This window comes from Papaver somniferum, unplaced genomic scaffold, assembly GCF_003573695.1.
Source record: "Papaver somniferum cultivar HN1 unplaced genomic scaffold, ASM357369v1 unplaced-scaffold_150, whole genome shotgun sequence".
NCBI lineage: Eukaryota > Viridiplantae > Streptophyta > Magnoliopsida > Ranunculales > Papaveraceae > Papaver > Papaver somniferum.
The window spans coordinates 1,989,134-2,007,000 of record NW_020624377.1 but is presented as its reverse complement, the minus strand read 5'-3'; the positions used below and the strand labels follow the sequence as shown (position 1 = coordinate 2,007,000).

Below are 17,867 nucleotides of genomic sequence, written 5' to 3'. Positions count from 1 at the left end.
TTTCCATCCGCTTTTTGTTAGAATCCTGCCAGAGGAGGTGTAAAATACTAGCACAATACTAAATCAATACCATTGTGTATAACTGGCAACAATGATGGATTTCTAAAACAGTATTGCATATGCGGATGTTGTTAGTAAGAATATAAAAAAGATGGATAAGGGCTTATAGAGGAACCTACCCTCAAGCGGTCAAGCTAAGGCTAATAGAAGAGTCTAACCCTCCAAACAGACTACAGTGGACCCTAGCAATTGTAACATCATACTTATCAGGCAGAGTATATTCAAATAACTCTCTTTTGTAGCTTGACTTTTAATCCTTTCTCCATATGAAGCGTAAAAGCTGGTTTAAGGGAACTATGTTGGCCTTCCAATACTTCAACTTGAAAATTGAAGAGAACAGTTGCAGCAACAGCCTTGATTTGTGTAAATGCCATATCTTTGCCTAAACAAGTCCTTGGTCCTAAATTGAATGAAACAAATTTTGACATGTTTCCATGGCGAATTAGCTTCCCATTATCGTCTATCCATCTCTCTGGCTTAAACTCCAGACAATCTTCACCCCAAATCCATGACATTCTTCCAACCGAATAGTTTGAGATTATTATTTGCATTCCTTGTTTTACTAAGCTACCATCTGGAAGCACAACTTCCTTTAAAGCGGTTTTACCGTTTAGAGGAATCGGCGGATATAATCTTAGCGATTCACATATGGCTGCATGCAAATACACTAGCCCACTCAAATTGCGTGCATCAAAAACATATGGACATTCATGTGTCTCCAGGTGTTCTCTCTTTTCCGAGGAAATAAAAGTTTCAATTCTTCCAAGATCTTTGCTTCGACAACAGGGGTCTTGAAAACCAACCAGAAGAACCAAATGAGACCAGATGATACTGCGTCATTTCCGGCTGCAAACAAACTCAACATGGTATCCCTAAGGAATTTGTCATCATTTTTAGTTGGCAATGAAGAAATATTAGTACTAATTTGTTCTCTAGCTTTGATGTGAGACGATAAGAGATCGAAACTTTTTATTCCACGCAGCATGTCATTCCTCTTTTGAGAAATAAGTTGGTAGAAGCGTGCCTCTATTATTTTAAGAGCTTTAGTGCACTCTCTTTCCCAACCAATATTGAACAAGCGCATTAGCTTCCACGAAAACATTGGCATAACATGCCGATAAACTATACCTTGTTGAACTTTTCCGGTAGCTTCCGCCAAATCATTTGGAGGAAACTCAAGAGAGGTAACTTTCATGCACTCCGAATGTAGCGTTCATGCTGATAACGAAAGCAAATCTCGAACACACCTCTTGCAAATCAACGGGGGATCCAGTTTTCGCTACATGAGCTAATAGTGGAACTAACTGTTCTTCTACAACTTTAAGGCTCGTGCTAGAAAGTAAATCTTTGAACTCGGTCGCTGTAAATGCAGTGTGAGCCATTCTTCGTTGTATCTTCCAAGCATCAAAATCAACGGTGACGATTCCATCACCTAGTGGATCAAAAGTTTGCCTGAAGTAGGGACCTTTAGGGAAACTAGGAATTACTAGGTAATCCAGGAAACCCAGTACCGGTTACTCTCTAATCCACCCCTAGAATAAAATTATTCGCTGGTCCAAAAACATGTTTTTGGACCAGAATATTTATTCCCTAGTCCAAAACGTGCGGGTCACACAAGACAAGTTTTTCAAAAGTACCAAAAATACCCTTTCTGCAACTCCACGAACAAATCAAATTCAGTTTCTTTCTCTTTGTTTTCATCTCAGATTTGTTTCTCTTTGGTTTTCTCTGCTCCTGCGTTTTGGTTCATCACAATATCTGGTAGCGTCTTTCAATTAGGCTCATCACAGCTATTATCTCGTAAATCATCTGTGCTTCGAAATCAGATTCGAACAAGGTATTTATCTCGTAAATCATCTTCCTCTGCTGTTGTTCTTGGAATGTTGATGAATAATTAGGTTTATTCTGATCCGATTTCTATCAGAATAGTTGTCTATGATGTACATTGTTATCTTTCTTTTATGATTTCAGTTTTATGATAATTTACATTGTTCAATTCAGTTTCCATTCGATTTACATTGTTATTTTTGTGTGTTTCAATTAGGTATCTTAAAATCGAATTAGGTTAATCTCAGATTCGAACAAGGTATGTTACTATAATCACCTTTTCTCTGCTGCTGTTCTGTTTTAGTTTCTTTGTAATCTGATATAGGTTTGTTTTACTGTATTTTTTGATATAGGTTTGTTTTGTTAGATAGATCGTGTAGTAATTTTGTATTCTCTTTTTGATATAGCTGCAGTTCTTCTATTTATAGAAGATGAAACTCAAAACATATTGATATGTTGTAAAATATATTCTACATGTTACATACCAATACGTACTGCATATAGCCTGCAAATATATCTTACTAAAATACAGTATATGCCAATACATATCAATATGTATAACGTATAGGTATTCAGAGACTTAATTATTCTACATGTTACATACCAATACGTACTACATATAGCCTGCGCTCTTAGTATGTATCGTGCAATACAGTAGATGCCAATACATATCAATATGTATAACTTATATCCATTCAGAGATTTAGTTAATTTTTTGATCATTTACAGGGTTAACATGTCTGACGTTGCTCCCAAACCAGACTTCTCCATCTATTCTCATGTATACCATAAGCAATATCATTTTGCATATGAGGTTACATCGTTTTCAACTTTAGAGGATTTGAAATTTTGCATCTGTAATATGTGGAGCTGGTTGACTCACCGACAGTATGAACTTTGCATTCAATCTTATCCGACAGTATGAACTTTCTGAAGAATGATTTTGTGTCAGGTATGTATTTCAGTCAGATACCTATTAATGTCTTAATTAAGTAAGTTTGATACAATACAATGTACTTTTAAACAAGTAGTGTTATGATTTCTCTTTTTCTTTTATCACAGGCTTTAACGTGCAGCAGAATGTTATATCGATGATGTTGCCAGATTCCTTTTCCACAATTCTTTCCTCTAGCCCTTGTTCTATTCTACCGTTTTTCTTTTTGATTTTGTCAATACCAACTGAATTTGGTTAATAAGCATTTCATTTACAGTACATACATTACAAGTGTACTGAAAATACTGTTTTTGTTGTTTCTTAGTACATCTTTTGGTTTTTGAAACATTATAAGTCTATCAAAATGTAGTTATTGTAGTTATTTTCGAATAATGAAATATGTTGTTAAGTCTATCAAAATGCCAGTATCTATCACCAGTAGTGAAGTATTTACATACTGAAGTATTTTCTGGTTATGCATCAGTTTTTTTTAGATGCATAATACATTATGCATTATTTTTGTTTTAGCTGCATAATGTCTTATGCATTACTTTTTTTCACTTTTCTGGTTATGCTTCAGTTTTTTTTAGATGCATAAGACATTATGCATTATTTTGTTTTAGCTGAATAATGTCTTATGCATTACTTTTCTCACTTTTCTGGTTATGCATCAGTTTTTTTTTAGATGCATAAGACATTATGCATTAATTTTTTTTAGCTGCATAATGTCTTATGCATTACTTTTTTCACTTTTCTGATTTATGGATTTTTATGCACGTGCATAATGTCTTCTGCATCATTTTGTTTAGTGCATAAGACATTATGCATTATTTTGTTTTAGCTGCATAATGTCTTATGCATTACTTTTTTTTCACTTTTCTGGTTATGCATCAGTTTTTTTTAGATGCATAATACATTATGCATTATTTTTGTTTTAGCTGCATAATGTCTTATGCATTACTTTTTTTCACTTTTCTGATTTATGGATTTTTATGCACGTGCATAATGTCTTCTGCATCATTTTGTTTAGTGCATAAGACATTATGCATTATTTTGTTTTAGCTGCATAATGTCTTATGCATTACTTTTTTTTCACTTTTCTGGTTATGCATCAGTTTTTTTTAGATGCATAATACATTATGCATTATTTTTGTTTTAGCTGCATAATATCTTATGCATTACTTTTTTTCACTTTTCTGGTTATGCGTCAGTTTTTTTTAGATGCATAAGACATTATGCATTATTTTGTTTTAGCTGCATAATGTCTTATGCATTACTTTTCTCACTTTTCTAGTTATGCATCAGTTTTTTTAAGATGCATAAGAAATTATGCATTAATTTTTTTTTTGCTGCATAATGTCTTATGCATTATTTTTCTCACTTTTTCTGGTTATGCATCAGTTTTTTTAGATGCATAAGACATTTGCATTATTTTGTTTTAGCTTCATATTGTCTTATGCATTACTTTTTTCACTTTTCTGATTTATGGATTTTTATGCACGTGCATAATGTCTTCTGCATCATTTTGTTTAGTGCATAAGACATTATGCATTATTTTGTTTTAGCTGCATAATGTCTTATGCATTACTTTTTTTTCACTTTTCTGGTTATGCATCAGTTTTTTTTAGATGCATAATACATTATGCATTATTTTTGTTTTAGCTGCATAATGTCTTATGCATTACTTTTTTTCACTTTTCTGGTTATGCATCAGTTTTTTTTTAGATGCATAAGACATTATGCATTATTTTGTTTTAGCTGCATAATGTCTTATGCATTACTTTTCTCACTTTTCTGGTTATGCATCAGTTTTTTTTTAGATGCATAAGACATTATGCATTATTTTGTTTTAGCCGCATATTGTCTTATGCATTACTTTTTTCACTTTTCTGATTTATGGATTTTTATGCACGTGCATAATGTCTTCTGCCTCATTTTGTTTAGTGCATAAGACATTATGCCATTATTATTTCTGCATAAAACATTATGCATTATTTTTGTTTTAGCTGCATAATGTCTTATGCATTACTTTTTTCATTTTTCTGGTTATGCATCAGTTTTGTTTAGATGCATAAGACATTATGCATTATTTCGTTTTAGCTGCATAATGTCTTATGCATTACTTTTTTCACTTTTCTGGTTATGCATCAGTTTTTTTTAGATGCATAAGACATTATGCATTATTTTGTTTTAGCTGCATAATGTCTTATGCATTACTTTTCTCACTTTTTCTGGTTATGCATCAGTTTTTTTAGATGCATAAGACATTATGCATTATTTTGTTTTAGCTGCATATTTTCTTATGCATTACTTTTTTCACTTTTCTGATTTATGGATTTTTATGCACGTGCATAATGTCTTCTGCATCATTTTGTTTAGTGCATAAGACATTATGCATTATTTTGTTTTAGCTGCATAATGTCTTATGCATTACTTTTTTTTCACTTTTCTGGTTATGCATCAGTTTTTTTTAGATGCATAATACATTATGCATTATTTTGTTTTAGCTGCATAATGTCTTATGCATTACTTTTCTCACTTTTCTGGTTATGCATCAGTTTTTTTTAGATGCATAAGACATTATGCATTAATTTTTTTTTGTTGCATAATGTCTGATGCATTTCTTTTCTCACTTTTTCTGGTTATGCATCAGTTTTTTTAGATGCATAAAACATTATGCATTATTTTGTTTTAGCTGCATATTGTCTTATGCATTACTTTTTTCACTTTTCTGATTTATGGATTTTTATGCACGTGCATAATGTCTTCTGCATCATTTTGTTTAGTGCATAAGACATTATGCATTATTTTGTTTTAGCTGCATAATGTCTTATGCATTATTTTTTTTTCACTTTTCTGGTTATGCATCAGTTTTTTTTAGATGCATAATACATTATGCATTATTTTTGTTTTAGCTGCATAATGTCTTATGCATTACTTTTTTTCACTTTTCTGGTTATGCATCAGTTTTTTTTAGATGCATAAGACATTATGCATTATTTTGATTTAGCTGCATAATGTCTTATGCATTACTTTTCTCACTTTTCTGGTTATGCATCAGTTTTTTTTAGATGCATAAGACATTATGCATTATTTTGTTTTAGCTGCATAAGACATTATGCATTATTTTGTTTTATTTTGTTCCCCTTTGCTGGTGGTGAAGGAGTATCAGCCTTTGTCACTTTTTTTCCTTTTGCTTTAGTAGTTGCCGCTGCTGTTTTTCTTTTTCTTTTTGCTTCAGGAGCATCATCTGCTTTCTTTCCCTTGGTTTTTGCTGTTTTTGTAAACCAAAAGTTTTGTACACATTACATATCAGTATGGTACAACATATAACTTGTAAAAATGAAGTACAAATTGCAGACAACATATTGATATGTAGTACACATATAAATTGACATACTAAATTTTAGTATGTATTAGTTAAACAACAATACATTTCAATATGTAACAGTACATATTTTAGGTTTTGGGAATATTGCATGTCAATATGAAGTACATATTAGGCTTTGTTTTTGATTTGATTTACTTTTTTCCTGAGGAACCTTACTCATATAACTTGTCAAAATGAAGTACAAATTGCAGACTACATATCAAAAAGTTTTGTACACATTACATATCAGTATGGTACAACATATAACTTGTCAAAATGAAGTACAAATTGCAGACAACATATTGATATGTAGTACACATATAAATTGACATACTAAATTTTAGTATGTACTAGTTAAACAACACTACATTTCAATATGTAACAATACATATTTTAGGTTTTGGGAATATTGCATGTCAATATGAAGTACATATTTGGCTTTGTTTTTGATTTGATTTACCTTTTTCCTGAGGAACCTTACTCATACTTCTTGTTGTTGGAGATTTAGCAGTAGGGGAGGTTCCTGTTGGTGAATCATTGGTAGACTTCCTTCTTCTTTTCACTGGTGTACGAGATTTAGCAGTAGGGGAGGTTTCTGTTGCTGAATCATCGACAGATTTGCTTCTTCTTTTCAATAGTGTAGGAGATTTAGAAGCAGGGGACGCTTCTGTTGCTGAATCATCGTCAGATTTATTTCTTCTTTTCACTGGTGATGGAGATACTTCAGTAATTTCTTCTGTAATCGTCCTCTTAATTTTTCTACTTGTACCCATTTCTTCTTCAATTGAAATTAATGAAAATTAGGTCAGATACTGAAAGAAGAAGCAGTTTATGTTTCTGATAATGGTGATTTTTCGATCTTTTTCTGATAATGGTGATTAATTGAGTTAGGTTGCAGAAGAGAGACGGGAGCATTTTTCTGAATGTGAAGAAAGACGAAACAGTTTGCGTTTTTCAATTGAGAGTTAGGTTGCAGAAGAGATAGAGAATGCAACTGGAAAAAAATGAAAAGAAAACGGACGGAAACTGTACACATCACGTGCTCCAGGGCATATAGGTAAAATAACATGTTTTTAAATTTTATTGGACTAGCCATTAATTGTTATATCCCGCTGGACCAGCCAGTAATCCGGATCGGGTTTTCTGGACTAAATAGTAAAGATCTCTTAGGAAAATTGTTGAAATCGGTTTTAAGCATATATTCAATGTTTTGGGGGTGACAGGTAACAAAGTATTTGAGTTTTGGGAAAATAGGTCCACCAAAGAAGAAAGAACCTCTACCAAGTGAATGAAACACTTCAGTAATCCATTCAGGTAGCCGATTGGAAGGGATCCGAGGAAAAGCCAGTAATTGATGCCGTTACTAGTTTTCTTAAGAAAGATACGTATAGAGAGGGAAAAGATAAACGACACTAAGAAAACTGCAGCAGGCACAAGTGCATGAAAAAGTTAACCATTTTGTCTTTTTTAATCTATTATGAGTATGATGAAAGTGTATTGCCTTGAAGTTGAATTGATAAGCTTTTTAATTCAATCCTAGAGAGAGCTTAGCATGTTCATATTCAATTATGACATCAATTAACAGTTAGGCATGATATCAATTAATTACTCGTGTACATATTTAAGTACATGCATGCATGTGAAATTTTTTGAGAAGTATTTATGAAAACACTATTTTGCTCCATCATTTAGCTCAAGTACAGATCTTAGTACAAACATAGGAAACTTCTGAGAATTATTGGTAAGCAATCAATCGCCGGCCCTTGAAACCAAATCAAATGTTTGCTTATATATTTGTTAATAGACTCTTTTGAAAGCATGGTGTATTCAATTTTAAAAAGCAATTGTATTTTGATGCCAGTTATTTTATAAACATCTTTCTTGTGCCAGATACAAATATACCCCTTTGCTTGGGCTTTACAAACCCCCGTTTATTCTTTTTTGCCCTTTGCAATTGTACCCTAGTTTATGTGAGGAGAAAGGTGAGATTTCTTCACAAAGAGCAAGAACCAGAAACTGGATCTCCTCTCAAAAACTAAACATGATTGCTAATGCTAATACCGGTACCGGAGACCGTGGTGGTAGAAAATATTCCATCTCCTGATCCGATGATTTTTAACTTGTTTTGTGTGGTGCTCTCCTGAAAAGAATTTCAGGTCCAAAAAGGAATTTCAAGATGAATCTCCCTATATGAGTTTGTTAATGTAATTTTTCGCCTTTCCGATCATTTTTCTTTTTTTCTACTTATTCTTCTTCATTGTTAATTGCCGGGGTGTTTTTAGCTTTATATGAAAAAGGAGAAAAGGAATAGCTCGCCTTGGATTATGTCGCATATTATCACGAAAATTTCAGTTGCATTTCGATTGTCTCAGCATACTTGTTCTGGAAATTATATATACAATATATAGTAGCGGTAATGATCAAAATGAAAGAATTGATGGCATGAACCTTTACATATTGGGGATGGACCGAGCGTACATTCATTTTGACTGGAGCTACGGTGATTGGGCTAATAGAGTTTTAACTTATACACCGCTTTGCAAGCTTTTTCAGTGAGGTTTATAACAAGTCTGAGGCAAACTTGAAGAATAAATATGAAACAAGAGATTTACGTGGTTCGGCTGCAGCCTACATCCACGGGAGAAGAAAGGGATTCGTTCTTATTACAATATCAATGAAGGTTACAGAGATCCTTATATAAGAGTTACAATAAAAGTATCTTTAGGAATAAATGCTAAAGATAGTTGTGATATATTCTTACCGTATGTATTAACCAGTACCTATACATATATGGAACTAGAATCAATTAAGATATTTCTTCTCCAATCAACACTCCCCCTCAAGTTGGTGTGAAGATGTCGATTGAGCCCAACTTGGACAATATCTCATGAAATGATGCAGCTGGTAAGCCTTTCGTAAAAATGTCTGCAAGTTGTTGATGACTACGCACAAATTGTGTGCAAATTATCTTGGCCAGCATCTTCTCTCTAACAAAATCACAATCCACTTCAATATGCTTCGTCCGCTCATGGAATACTGGGTTTGACGCAATATGCATAGCAGCTTGGTTATCACAAAATTTTTTTGTTGGTTCTGACGAACGAAAATCCAAATCACTTAGTAAAGCTCGAATCCAAATAATTTCATAAGTAGTTGACGCCATAGCCCTGTATGCTGCTTCTGCACTGGAACGAGATACAACATTTTGTTTTTTACTTTTCCATGTAATCAAATTATCTCCAACGAATATGCAATATCCAGTAGTTGATTTCCGATCAACTGGACAACCCGCCCAATCAGCATCTGAATATGCTGTAATACAATGACCAGCAATAGAATTATGTCCATTTTTACTCATCAAAACTCCTCTACCAGGTGACCCCTTTAAGTATTCCAAGATTCTAGTAACATCGTTCATATGTTTAATGCGAGGAGAATGCATATAACAACTGACTAAGCTAACCGCATATGTTATTTCCGACCTAGTAATGGTAAGATAAATTAACTTGCCTACTAACCTTTGGAATAATCCAACATCTTTTAGCAACTCGTCATCATTATCAAGCTTGTTACCGCTCTCTACAGGAGTATCACGGGGTTTTATTCCCATTTTCCCTGTTTCGCGTAACAAGTCCAATACGTATTTTCTTAGATTAAGAAATGTCCCCTTCTTAGAATAAGCAACTTCTAATCCCAGAAAATATTTTAGTACCCCCGAATCTTTGATATCAAACTTAGAATGTAGCATGGCCTTGAGACTTAGAATTTCTTGTTGATTATCTCCTGTAATCACAAGATCATCCACATAAACTAAAACTATTGTAATTCCAGAATTACCTCTTTTTATAAACAAAGACGAATCTGCTGAACTCCTTTTAAGCCCATATTTTATGAGAACAGAACTCAACTTCGCATACCATGCATGGAGTGATTGCTTTATCCCATATATCGCTTTCTTGAGTTTACAAACCAAATTGAAGTTATTTTCTTGTGGATGTATGTCCCAACACCGATCCCTGGTATGTCCAGTTTTGTTACAGTGATCACAATGATAGGAAAGATGTACAAACGGGACAACGAACATCCAAATGATTTCGTTAAAAGATTCAAGGTTCAAGCACTAGACTGTCATGACCCAAACGTGACCGAGAAACAGCTGGTGAATTCATGCATCAACGGTATGGCTCCCATTTACCGCTCCTTGCTAGAGAACCTGTGTTTCCAGACATTCTCTGAGCTCCATGAAGCTTCCAGGCGATCAGCAACCACATCACCAACATTATTAGAAAGAGCTAGACCAACCAGAGCCGAAGATGTACGTGGAACTCGCGGGAATATACGTCTCATCAACAAGCAGTACAACGCTGGTCCCTCCTCTGTGAGTGTAGTAAATGAGGGAGGAAAAAAGAAGGCTCCAGCTGCAGACCATCAGCCTAAACGCGAAGCACCATCACGACGAGAAACTCCGCCACGGAAGGCCGCCGCTAATGCTCCCATGCGTCATCACGAAGATGAAAAAAATACCCTGGATTTCCCGTTTCCCATTGAGGAGGTGATCGATCTCTTAGAAGCATGGATTCAAGATGATGTTATCAGACTACCATCTCCCAGACGCAAACCGACTGAGGTCGAGATGGCAAACCCCAAATACTGCCACTACCACATATTTTTTCACCACCCAACCAGTGATTGCAACATACTGAAGCATATCTTCAAAGAAAAGATAGAAGCAGGGGAACTTCAACTAGGAAACAAGGGAGTACATCGAGACCCACTTCCGGTGAGGAATTGTGGAATCTCTGGGGACTCCGTACACGAGACTGTGCGATCCATGATGCAACACGTATGCGAAATTCTCTACCTTTCCAAGGTGCAGTGCCAAGATATCTTCACGTCTCTCAATCGTGTCATATCGGGCAAACGGCTTTTTCCCTCCACGGAAGCCACACCAAGAGCCCACGCTCTCTCAGCGATCCTATTTAAGAGGTATTGAATTCGACAAAACGCTAATCGACACGACATCTTACTTCAACATTGTTACCTTCAAGACTCTGAAAGCTGCGGGATTTACAAAAAAGAGGCTACCCATTCCCCATCCGTGATTAAGAACCCGGGAGGGGAAGCCTTGAATGCGTACGACTACATTAACCTCGAGATCGAGGTGGGAGACACTATAACGCGTAGAAAATTCCACATTGTCAAAGAACTGGTTTACGACATGATATTGGGGCACTTGTGGGTACTCGACAACAAGGCGAAATTAGGAACATCCCCTCTAACGATGTCAACGCCCGAAATAATATCCAATAAACCGTCCCACTTGCTGCCACATCGACGAGTTACCGATGGAACCCGGACACCTGGAGATGACCTGTTGGCGCTAACTCATAGATTCCAAACACAAGTAAGTTTGGCCGAACGATCTTTTTTACAACCAGTCATTTTTCCCCCTATTCTGTCATGGGTACTCAGAACGATTACCGGCACGGACACTGTCAAGAGATGTGAGTGGGGCGCCGCGCCATTCAAACGCTTTGCAAAGAATTTGGAAGTTGCCATCGAAACTGACGAAACCAAGATTCAAACGGTTGCACAACACCCGAACCCGTTTCAAATCAGAGATATGGTAGTCAAGGTGAACTCGTTTCAAGTCGGGAAGATGACGGTGAAAATAGTTGCTCGAACCGATTCACCCAAGGAAAAAGAAGACGAGCCATATCTGGTGGAAGACGTCCTTTTGGGAGGTTATTGCAATCTCATCAACGCAGACAAGCTGGGAGTCGTGATAATTGACTCACGATGGCTCAAGCTTTTCAATCCCTAAAACGATATACCACCCTCTTCCAACACTCTCCCTTTAGTATTTTCTTCAGCAATTTCTCCTTCCGCTTGATATTTGTATTTCCCCAAAATGAATGTACCGTTTGTATTCTTCTTTAGGGTTTCGTTTATATTCAAAAGGCATACATTTCTTTCCGAATGAGTTTTCCAAATCCCAAAAAATAAATATACCAAACAAATCCCAAATCATTGAGAAGCCATTAACCATCCAATCACAACCAGAAACACCAACCATTCTAAGGGAAGGATTAGGTCTTTCAAAAATGAGAAGTTTTTATTCATAGACAGAAACCGCAACTAGTCGCCGCGAATGCAAAAAAAAAAAAAAGTCTGCAAAGCGTCAGGACAACTAAACGAAGAATAGAAACAATGAAGAAGAAGCAGCTAGTTATAGAAATCTAATGTGTGAATTGACAATGCCTCGGTCAGAGATTTTTCAAACACTTTCCCCAACAATCTTTCGAACAGCAAAGGTTCCATCCGGAAGCCCCATCAACAATAGCAGCCTTAACATCCCACCCAGAAGCCGTCTCAGCAGCAACATCATCCGTCTTTTTACCAACATATGCCTCGGTAACCAACCCAGCGTATGCCACCTTCTCCAATGCCACCGGCAACAGTTTCGCCGTCTTCTCCAAAGGATGTTTCAGATTCATCAACCGCGACATCATCATCTTCCTGAGAAGTCTTCTCAACAACCTTTCAAAGAGAATTTCTCGATTTATCAGAATCAAGGGTTATGACACCGTCCTGGACATGGGAGCTACGTTGATTTTCCCCTAAAATCTTCACAAGCTCGGTTTTCCGCCATTTCAACTGAGAAGTGAACTGTCCCTCCCTAACAGTGGACCGTGAAGAGGTTTTGCTGTACCAAATCCTCCCAATGCACTGGGATGCTTCGCCGCCTTCCCGTTCTTCCTCCAAAGGTATGTCTCGAATGATTTCGCCGACTTCACGAAACAGAGATTCAATTCTATTCAATGCCTCCCCATGAGAAGAAGTCTGGTTTTGGTCGGCTCCAAAGTTTCTCCCCAAAAAATTGGAGACATGTATGTCATTGGAAGATCCCATTATGCGCTACAAAACCAGAGAAAGGATAGAGGATATACACGATTTCAGAACGACGTGTGCAAATGAAAGATTCAAGATCATCTCTTATAACCAGCAGAGCGATGAAGTCCCGAAAAGTAAAGCCTCCCACTAGCCGAGGATTGAGGCGTGATATCAGATTCTAATAAAACTATTTTTTACTAGCGAGGTAAATTAGGGTTTGGTGAGAAAACGTAGAAGTACATGTTTATGACACGCTTGCTCGCACTGTTACTCTCTGCCGCCAGCACCGAGACTTGGAAGAAACAAGACCGACAAGGTAACGTGAGGAGAAGGAATAACGCCCCCTTTCTACGGGCATAACACTTGCGGGGTCTTGAATAAGGAAAGGATTTCCTATTTGAGTCAAGTAAGAAAAAGAGGCAACCGGGCCCGCGAATACAAATCACCATGCCAAGAGCTCCCACGCCATTGCCTTGGCCCCACCACGCTAAACCGCGCATGCTTTGCCTCGTCAAACCGTGCCATGCCTTGGCCCCACCATGTCAAGCCGTCCGCGCATGCTTTGCCTCACCAAACCGCATCATTCCTTGCACCACCGTGCGGCGCTATGAGTTGCCGCGCCAACACCAACAACTCACCAAGCCAGTGTCATGATGTTCCCTAACCCAGCCAAGGTGATGCATAGCCAGACTAAGCCGGCGATCTTCATCTCACCACTTCACGGTCTACACCACGAATAGAATCTACGCAAGGCCACCAAACACGAGGGTCATGGACTCTCCTTACCTCTCGAAAAAGGTTAGTTGGACCTTCCTGACCATCTTTGCACGAATTGTCTTTTCGATTTTTGTCCTTGCCCTCACCATCTTATGCTTACCTCGCAACAATGCTCATGTTCCGAGCTAAGCAGGGGACTCAATGATGATGGTGGTTTTTAGCTTAAGGTTAAAACCGTAAAATTGTACATCAGACATGACATCACTATGACCATTAGCATACTTACTGAATCAATCAGCATGCCTACGTAAGAATTACCGGGGTACCTTTTTTTTTACATGGGTCATGTTCCATGGCAAAACCATTAACATTGACTAACATCATCCATGCCAAACCGTAATTCTCATGCTATTGCGCCAAGGCATGCCAACCATGCCAGCCGCACCACTGTGCCAATGGCAAACCATGCCAGCCACATCTTCGCGCCAAGGCATGCCAACCATGCCAGCCGCACCACTATGCCAATGGCAAACCATGCCAGCCACATCTTCGCGCCAAGGCATGCCAGCCGCACCACTGTGCCGAATGCAAACCATGTCAGCCACATCTTCGCGCCAAGGCATGCCAACCATGCCAGCCGCACCACTGTGACAATGACAAACCATGCCATCCACATCTTCACGCCAAGGCATACCAACCATGCCAGCCGCACCACTGTGCCAACGGCAAACCTTGTCAGCCACGTTTACCGCGCCAAGGTATGTCATCCATGCTGGCCGCACCATACGCCAATGGCATGCCAAACCCTTGGCCCTAGCCATGTTGTCCACACCATGCGTCAATGGCATGCCAAACCCTTGACCCTAGCCATGTTGGCCGCACCATGTGCCAATGGCAAACCAAACCTTTGGCCCCACCATGCCAAGCCAACCGCACCTTGCCTTGGCCCTAGCCATGCTGGACGCACCATGCACCAATGCATGCCAAACCCTTGGCCCTAGCCATGCTGTACGCACCATGCGCCAATGGCATTCCAAACCCTTGGCCCTAGCCATGCGCCAATGGCATGCAAAACCCTTGGCCCCACCATGCCAAGCCAACCGCACCTTGCCTTGGCCCTATCCATGCTGGCCGCACCATGCGCCAATGGCATGCCAAACCCTTGTCCCTAGCCATGCTGGCCGCACCATACGCCAATGGCATGCCAAACCCTCAGCCCCACCATGCCAAGCCAACCGCACCTTGCCTTGGCCCTACAATGCCAAGCCGTCCAAACCCTTGGCCCCACTATGTCAAGCCGTCCGTACCATTCTGCGTTGGCCCCACTATGCCAAGCCGTCCGCACCATTCTGCCTTGTCCCCACTATGCCAAGTCGTCCGCACCATTCTGCCTTGGCCCGACTATGCCAAGCCGTTCGCGCCATTCTGCCTTGGCCCCACTATGCCAAGCCGTCCGTACCATTTTCCTTGGCCCTACCATGTCGTCCTTCCCTATGCGGCTACCAAAACGAAGGCGTGCGACGATCAACGGCCACCCTTCAATCCTAGATGCAAATCCTAGTCGTCCAAGGTCTCCAGACAATGCATGGTAACCTTTGGCCCAAAACCCTAGTTTTGGCCACGCCAAACCGCGGCAAGGCATGCCATGCCACATGTGCCAATGGCATTCCAACCACCTTACCGCTCATACCATGTCGGCCTTCCTTATGCGGCGACTAAAACGAAGGCGTGCGACGATCAACGGCCACCCTTCAATCCTAGATGCAAATCCTAGCCGTCCAAAGTCGCCAGACAACGCATGGTAACCTTTGGCCCAAAACCCTAGTTTTGGCCACGCTAAACCGCGCCAAGGCATGTCAGGCCACATGTGCCAATGGCATGCCAACCACCTTGTCGCGCCATACCATGCCGGCCTTCCCTATGCGGCTACCAAAACGAAGTTGTGCGACGATCAACGACCACCCTTCAATCCTATATGCAAATCCTAGTCGTCCAAGGTCGCCAAACAAAGCATGGTAACCTTTGGCCCAAAACCCTAGTTTTGACCACGCAAAACCGTGCCAAGGCATGTTATGCCACATGTGCCAATGGCATGCCAACCACCTTGCTGCGCCACGCCATATCGGCCTTCCCTATGCGGATGCCAAAACAAAGGCTTGCAACGATCAGCGAACACCTTTTCATCTAAGATATAGATCTTAGCCGTCCAAGGTTACCAGCTAACGCATGCAAACTTTTGGCCCTAGTTTGGTCGCGCCTAAACAAAGCCAAAACCCTAACTTTTGGTCGCGCCTAAACCAGGCTATATTAAAGCCATACCGAGCATGCTTTCATTCCACTGGCTACCAAACGAAAGGTTGCAATAATCAACGGATACCTTTCCTCCTAAGATGCAAAATCTCGACCGTCGAAGGTCACCAAGCCGGCAAGTCTCCCAAGCTCGACTTGCCAGACGACAACAACATGCTACATGTTTTCCATGAAAACACTCGAGACACCAACGCATGTCACAAACTGGAGGATGATCATTGGGTATTGGTTTGGCGGTTTTACAGCGTGCGGCGTACACTACGCCCGTTATAAGAAAGTATCATAAGGATGAGGCGGTTAGTAAATATAGGGAGTAATGGTGAAACGCTTTCTTTTATGGAACATCAATTCCAGGCGTTACCGGTTACCACCTCCTCCCATTTACTCACCATTTTTCCATTTCTTAATAAGACCAGAGTACGTTTCACTTCGACTTGTATAAATAGGCATTACCTATTTCCACCGAACAACAGGTTCAGGTCAGGAGCATACAACACTCAGAAAACATTTGCTAGCTTTTCATCTGTTAGCTTCCCACTTTCTGATACAAGTCGTAGAAAACAACTACTCTTCCAGAATCAACTATTCTGGTCTCAACACTTTCTTCGCTTCCCTCCCCAAAACCAACCCTTCTCCTTCACTTTGTGACCGAAGCAAGTCCGGAACGGCCATTTCTTAGTTTAGGCCGGATTTGTACAGATTGATCTCTCGAATCTAAAGTACTCCCTTACAGTACATTGTTTAGGGTTTAAATTCGTTTCTCACCCCCACACCCGAAATTACAAAGATCAGCAGAAATCGTTTTCACCCTCAAACAGAGAGACAAGTTCATGGGGGCATTTAGCATTACAGGCGATTCTTGAAAGAGGAAGTCATCATCACTAAAGGTCACAAGAGATTCTAAGGCAGGAGATCTCATGGCTGGATCTTCACGAGCTTTGTCGTAAACCTCTTGAAGAAACTTCATGTCCGGATCATAGAAAGGATTAGACAGAACCGACGGAGCCGCCTGGTTCTTCTTCTCGACGACAAAATGATCCTATGTGGACAGATGCTCAACCTTGGGATGAACAGGAGGATCAGCTACTTTGGAAGAAGGAGTTGTGCGAGGCTGAGAAGGTTGAAGCTTGGGAGGGGTAGAGAGACTTGTGAGTACGACAGAACTTGGGACCGCGGTCAAAGCAGCCAGATCCAAGACCTTTCGTTGCCTTTTGGACCTGCCAGAAGAAGGGACACCAGTCTGCGAGATAACAAGTTCGTCATGAAAAATGGATAAAAGGATGGAATACGCGAAATGACAATAATGGCGAAGTAAAGATACCTGAGAAGAATGAGGAGGTGGAACAGGAGGATCACGCCTTTTTCTCCCCTTAGTTGACTCATGAACAGGATGCTTTGCAAGGAGAGCATCATCCTGTGAAGAATAGAAGGTTAGAATTTAAAAATATCACGCGAAGAAAATAATTGGCGAGGTAGATACTTATTTTGGAGTTAAAGACTCGGAAGTCACAACCTTTCCCTTGGACGTCTTGAGAAGACCAGCGACAGGTATCACAAACTGAAAGAAAAGGGGAACATAAGAATGAGTTGGGAACCGAAACGAGATAAATCATAAGGAATAAAACCATACCTCGGCTGGCACATACCATCGAAATCTCTAGGGATCGCAACTAGCGAGATAGCAATGTTTAGGAAGAGGGCCTTGACGAGGAGCCCCCTTTTCGTCAAAACCCCAAACAAAAGGGCCACCAACCA

The 17,867-nt window shown here is 39.6% G+C and overlaps 1 protein-coding gene across 1 annotated transcript; it reads right to left on the bottom strand.

Annotated features, from left to right (window-relative positions):
- Positions 1-281: 281 nt before the first annotated feature.
- On the bottom strand, positions 282-1,442 carry LOC113335909 (alkane hydroxylase MAH1-like). Its single transcript, XM_026581925.1, has 3 exons — positions 1,260-1,442; positions 789-1,147; positions 282-756 (listed from the first exon to the last, which is right to left on the bottom strand). The coding sequence occupies exons 1-3, from the start codon at positions 1,440-1,442 to the stop codon at positions 282-284; spliced, it is 1,017 nt and encodes a 338-aa protein (XP_026437710.1).
- Between the last annotated feature and the right edge of the window lie 16,425 nt (positions 1,443-17,867).

Coding starts and splice junctions, on each gene's coding strand:
- LOC113335909 (XM_026581925.1), bottom strand. CDS start 1,442: ATGGCTCACACTGCATTTACAGCGACCGAGTTCAAAGATTTACTTTCT. Junction 1,148..1,259: donor GCATGAACGCTACATTCGGA/GTGCATGAAAGT, acceptor TTTTCGTGGAAG/CTAATGCGCTTGTTCAATAT. Junction 757..788: donor TTATTTCCTCGGAAAAGAGA/GAACACCTGGAG, acceptor ATGTCCATATGT/TTTTGATGCACGCAATTTGA.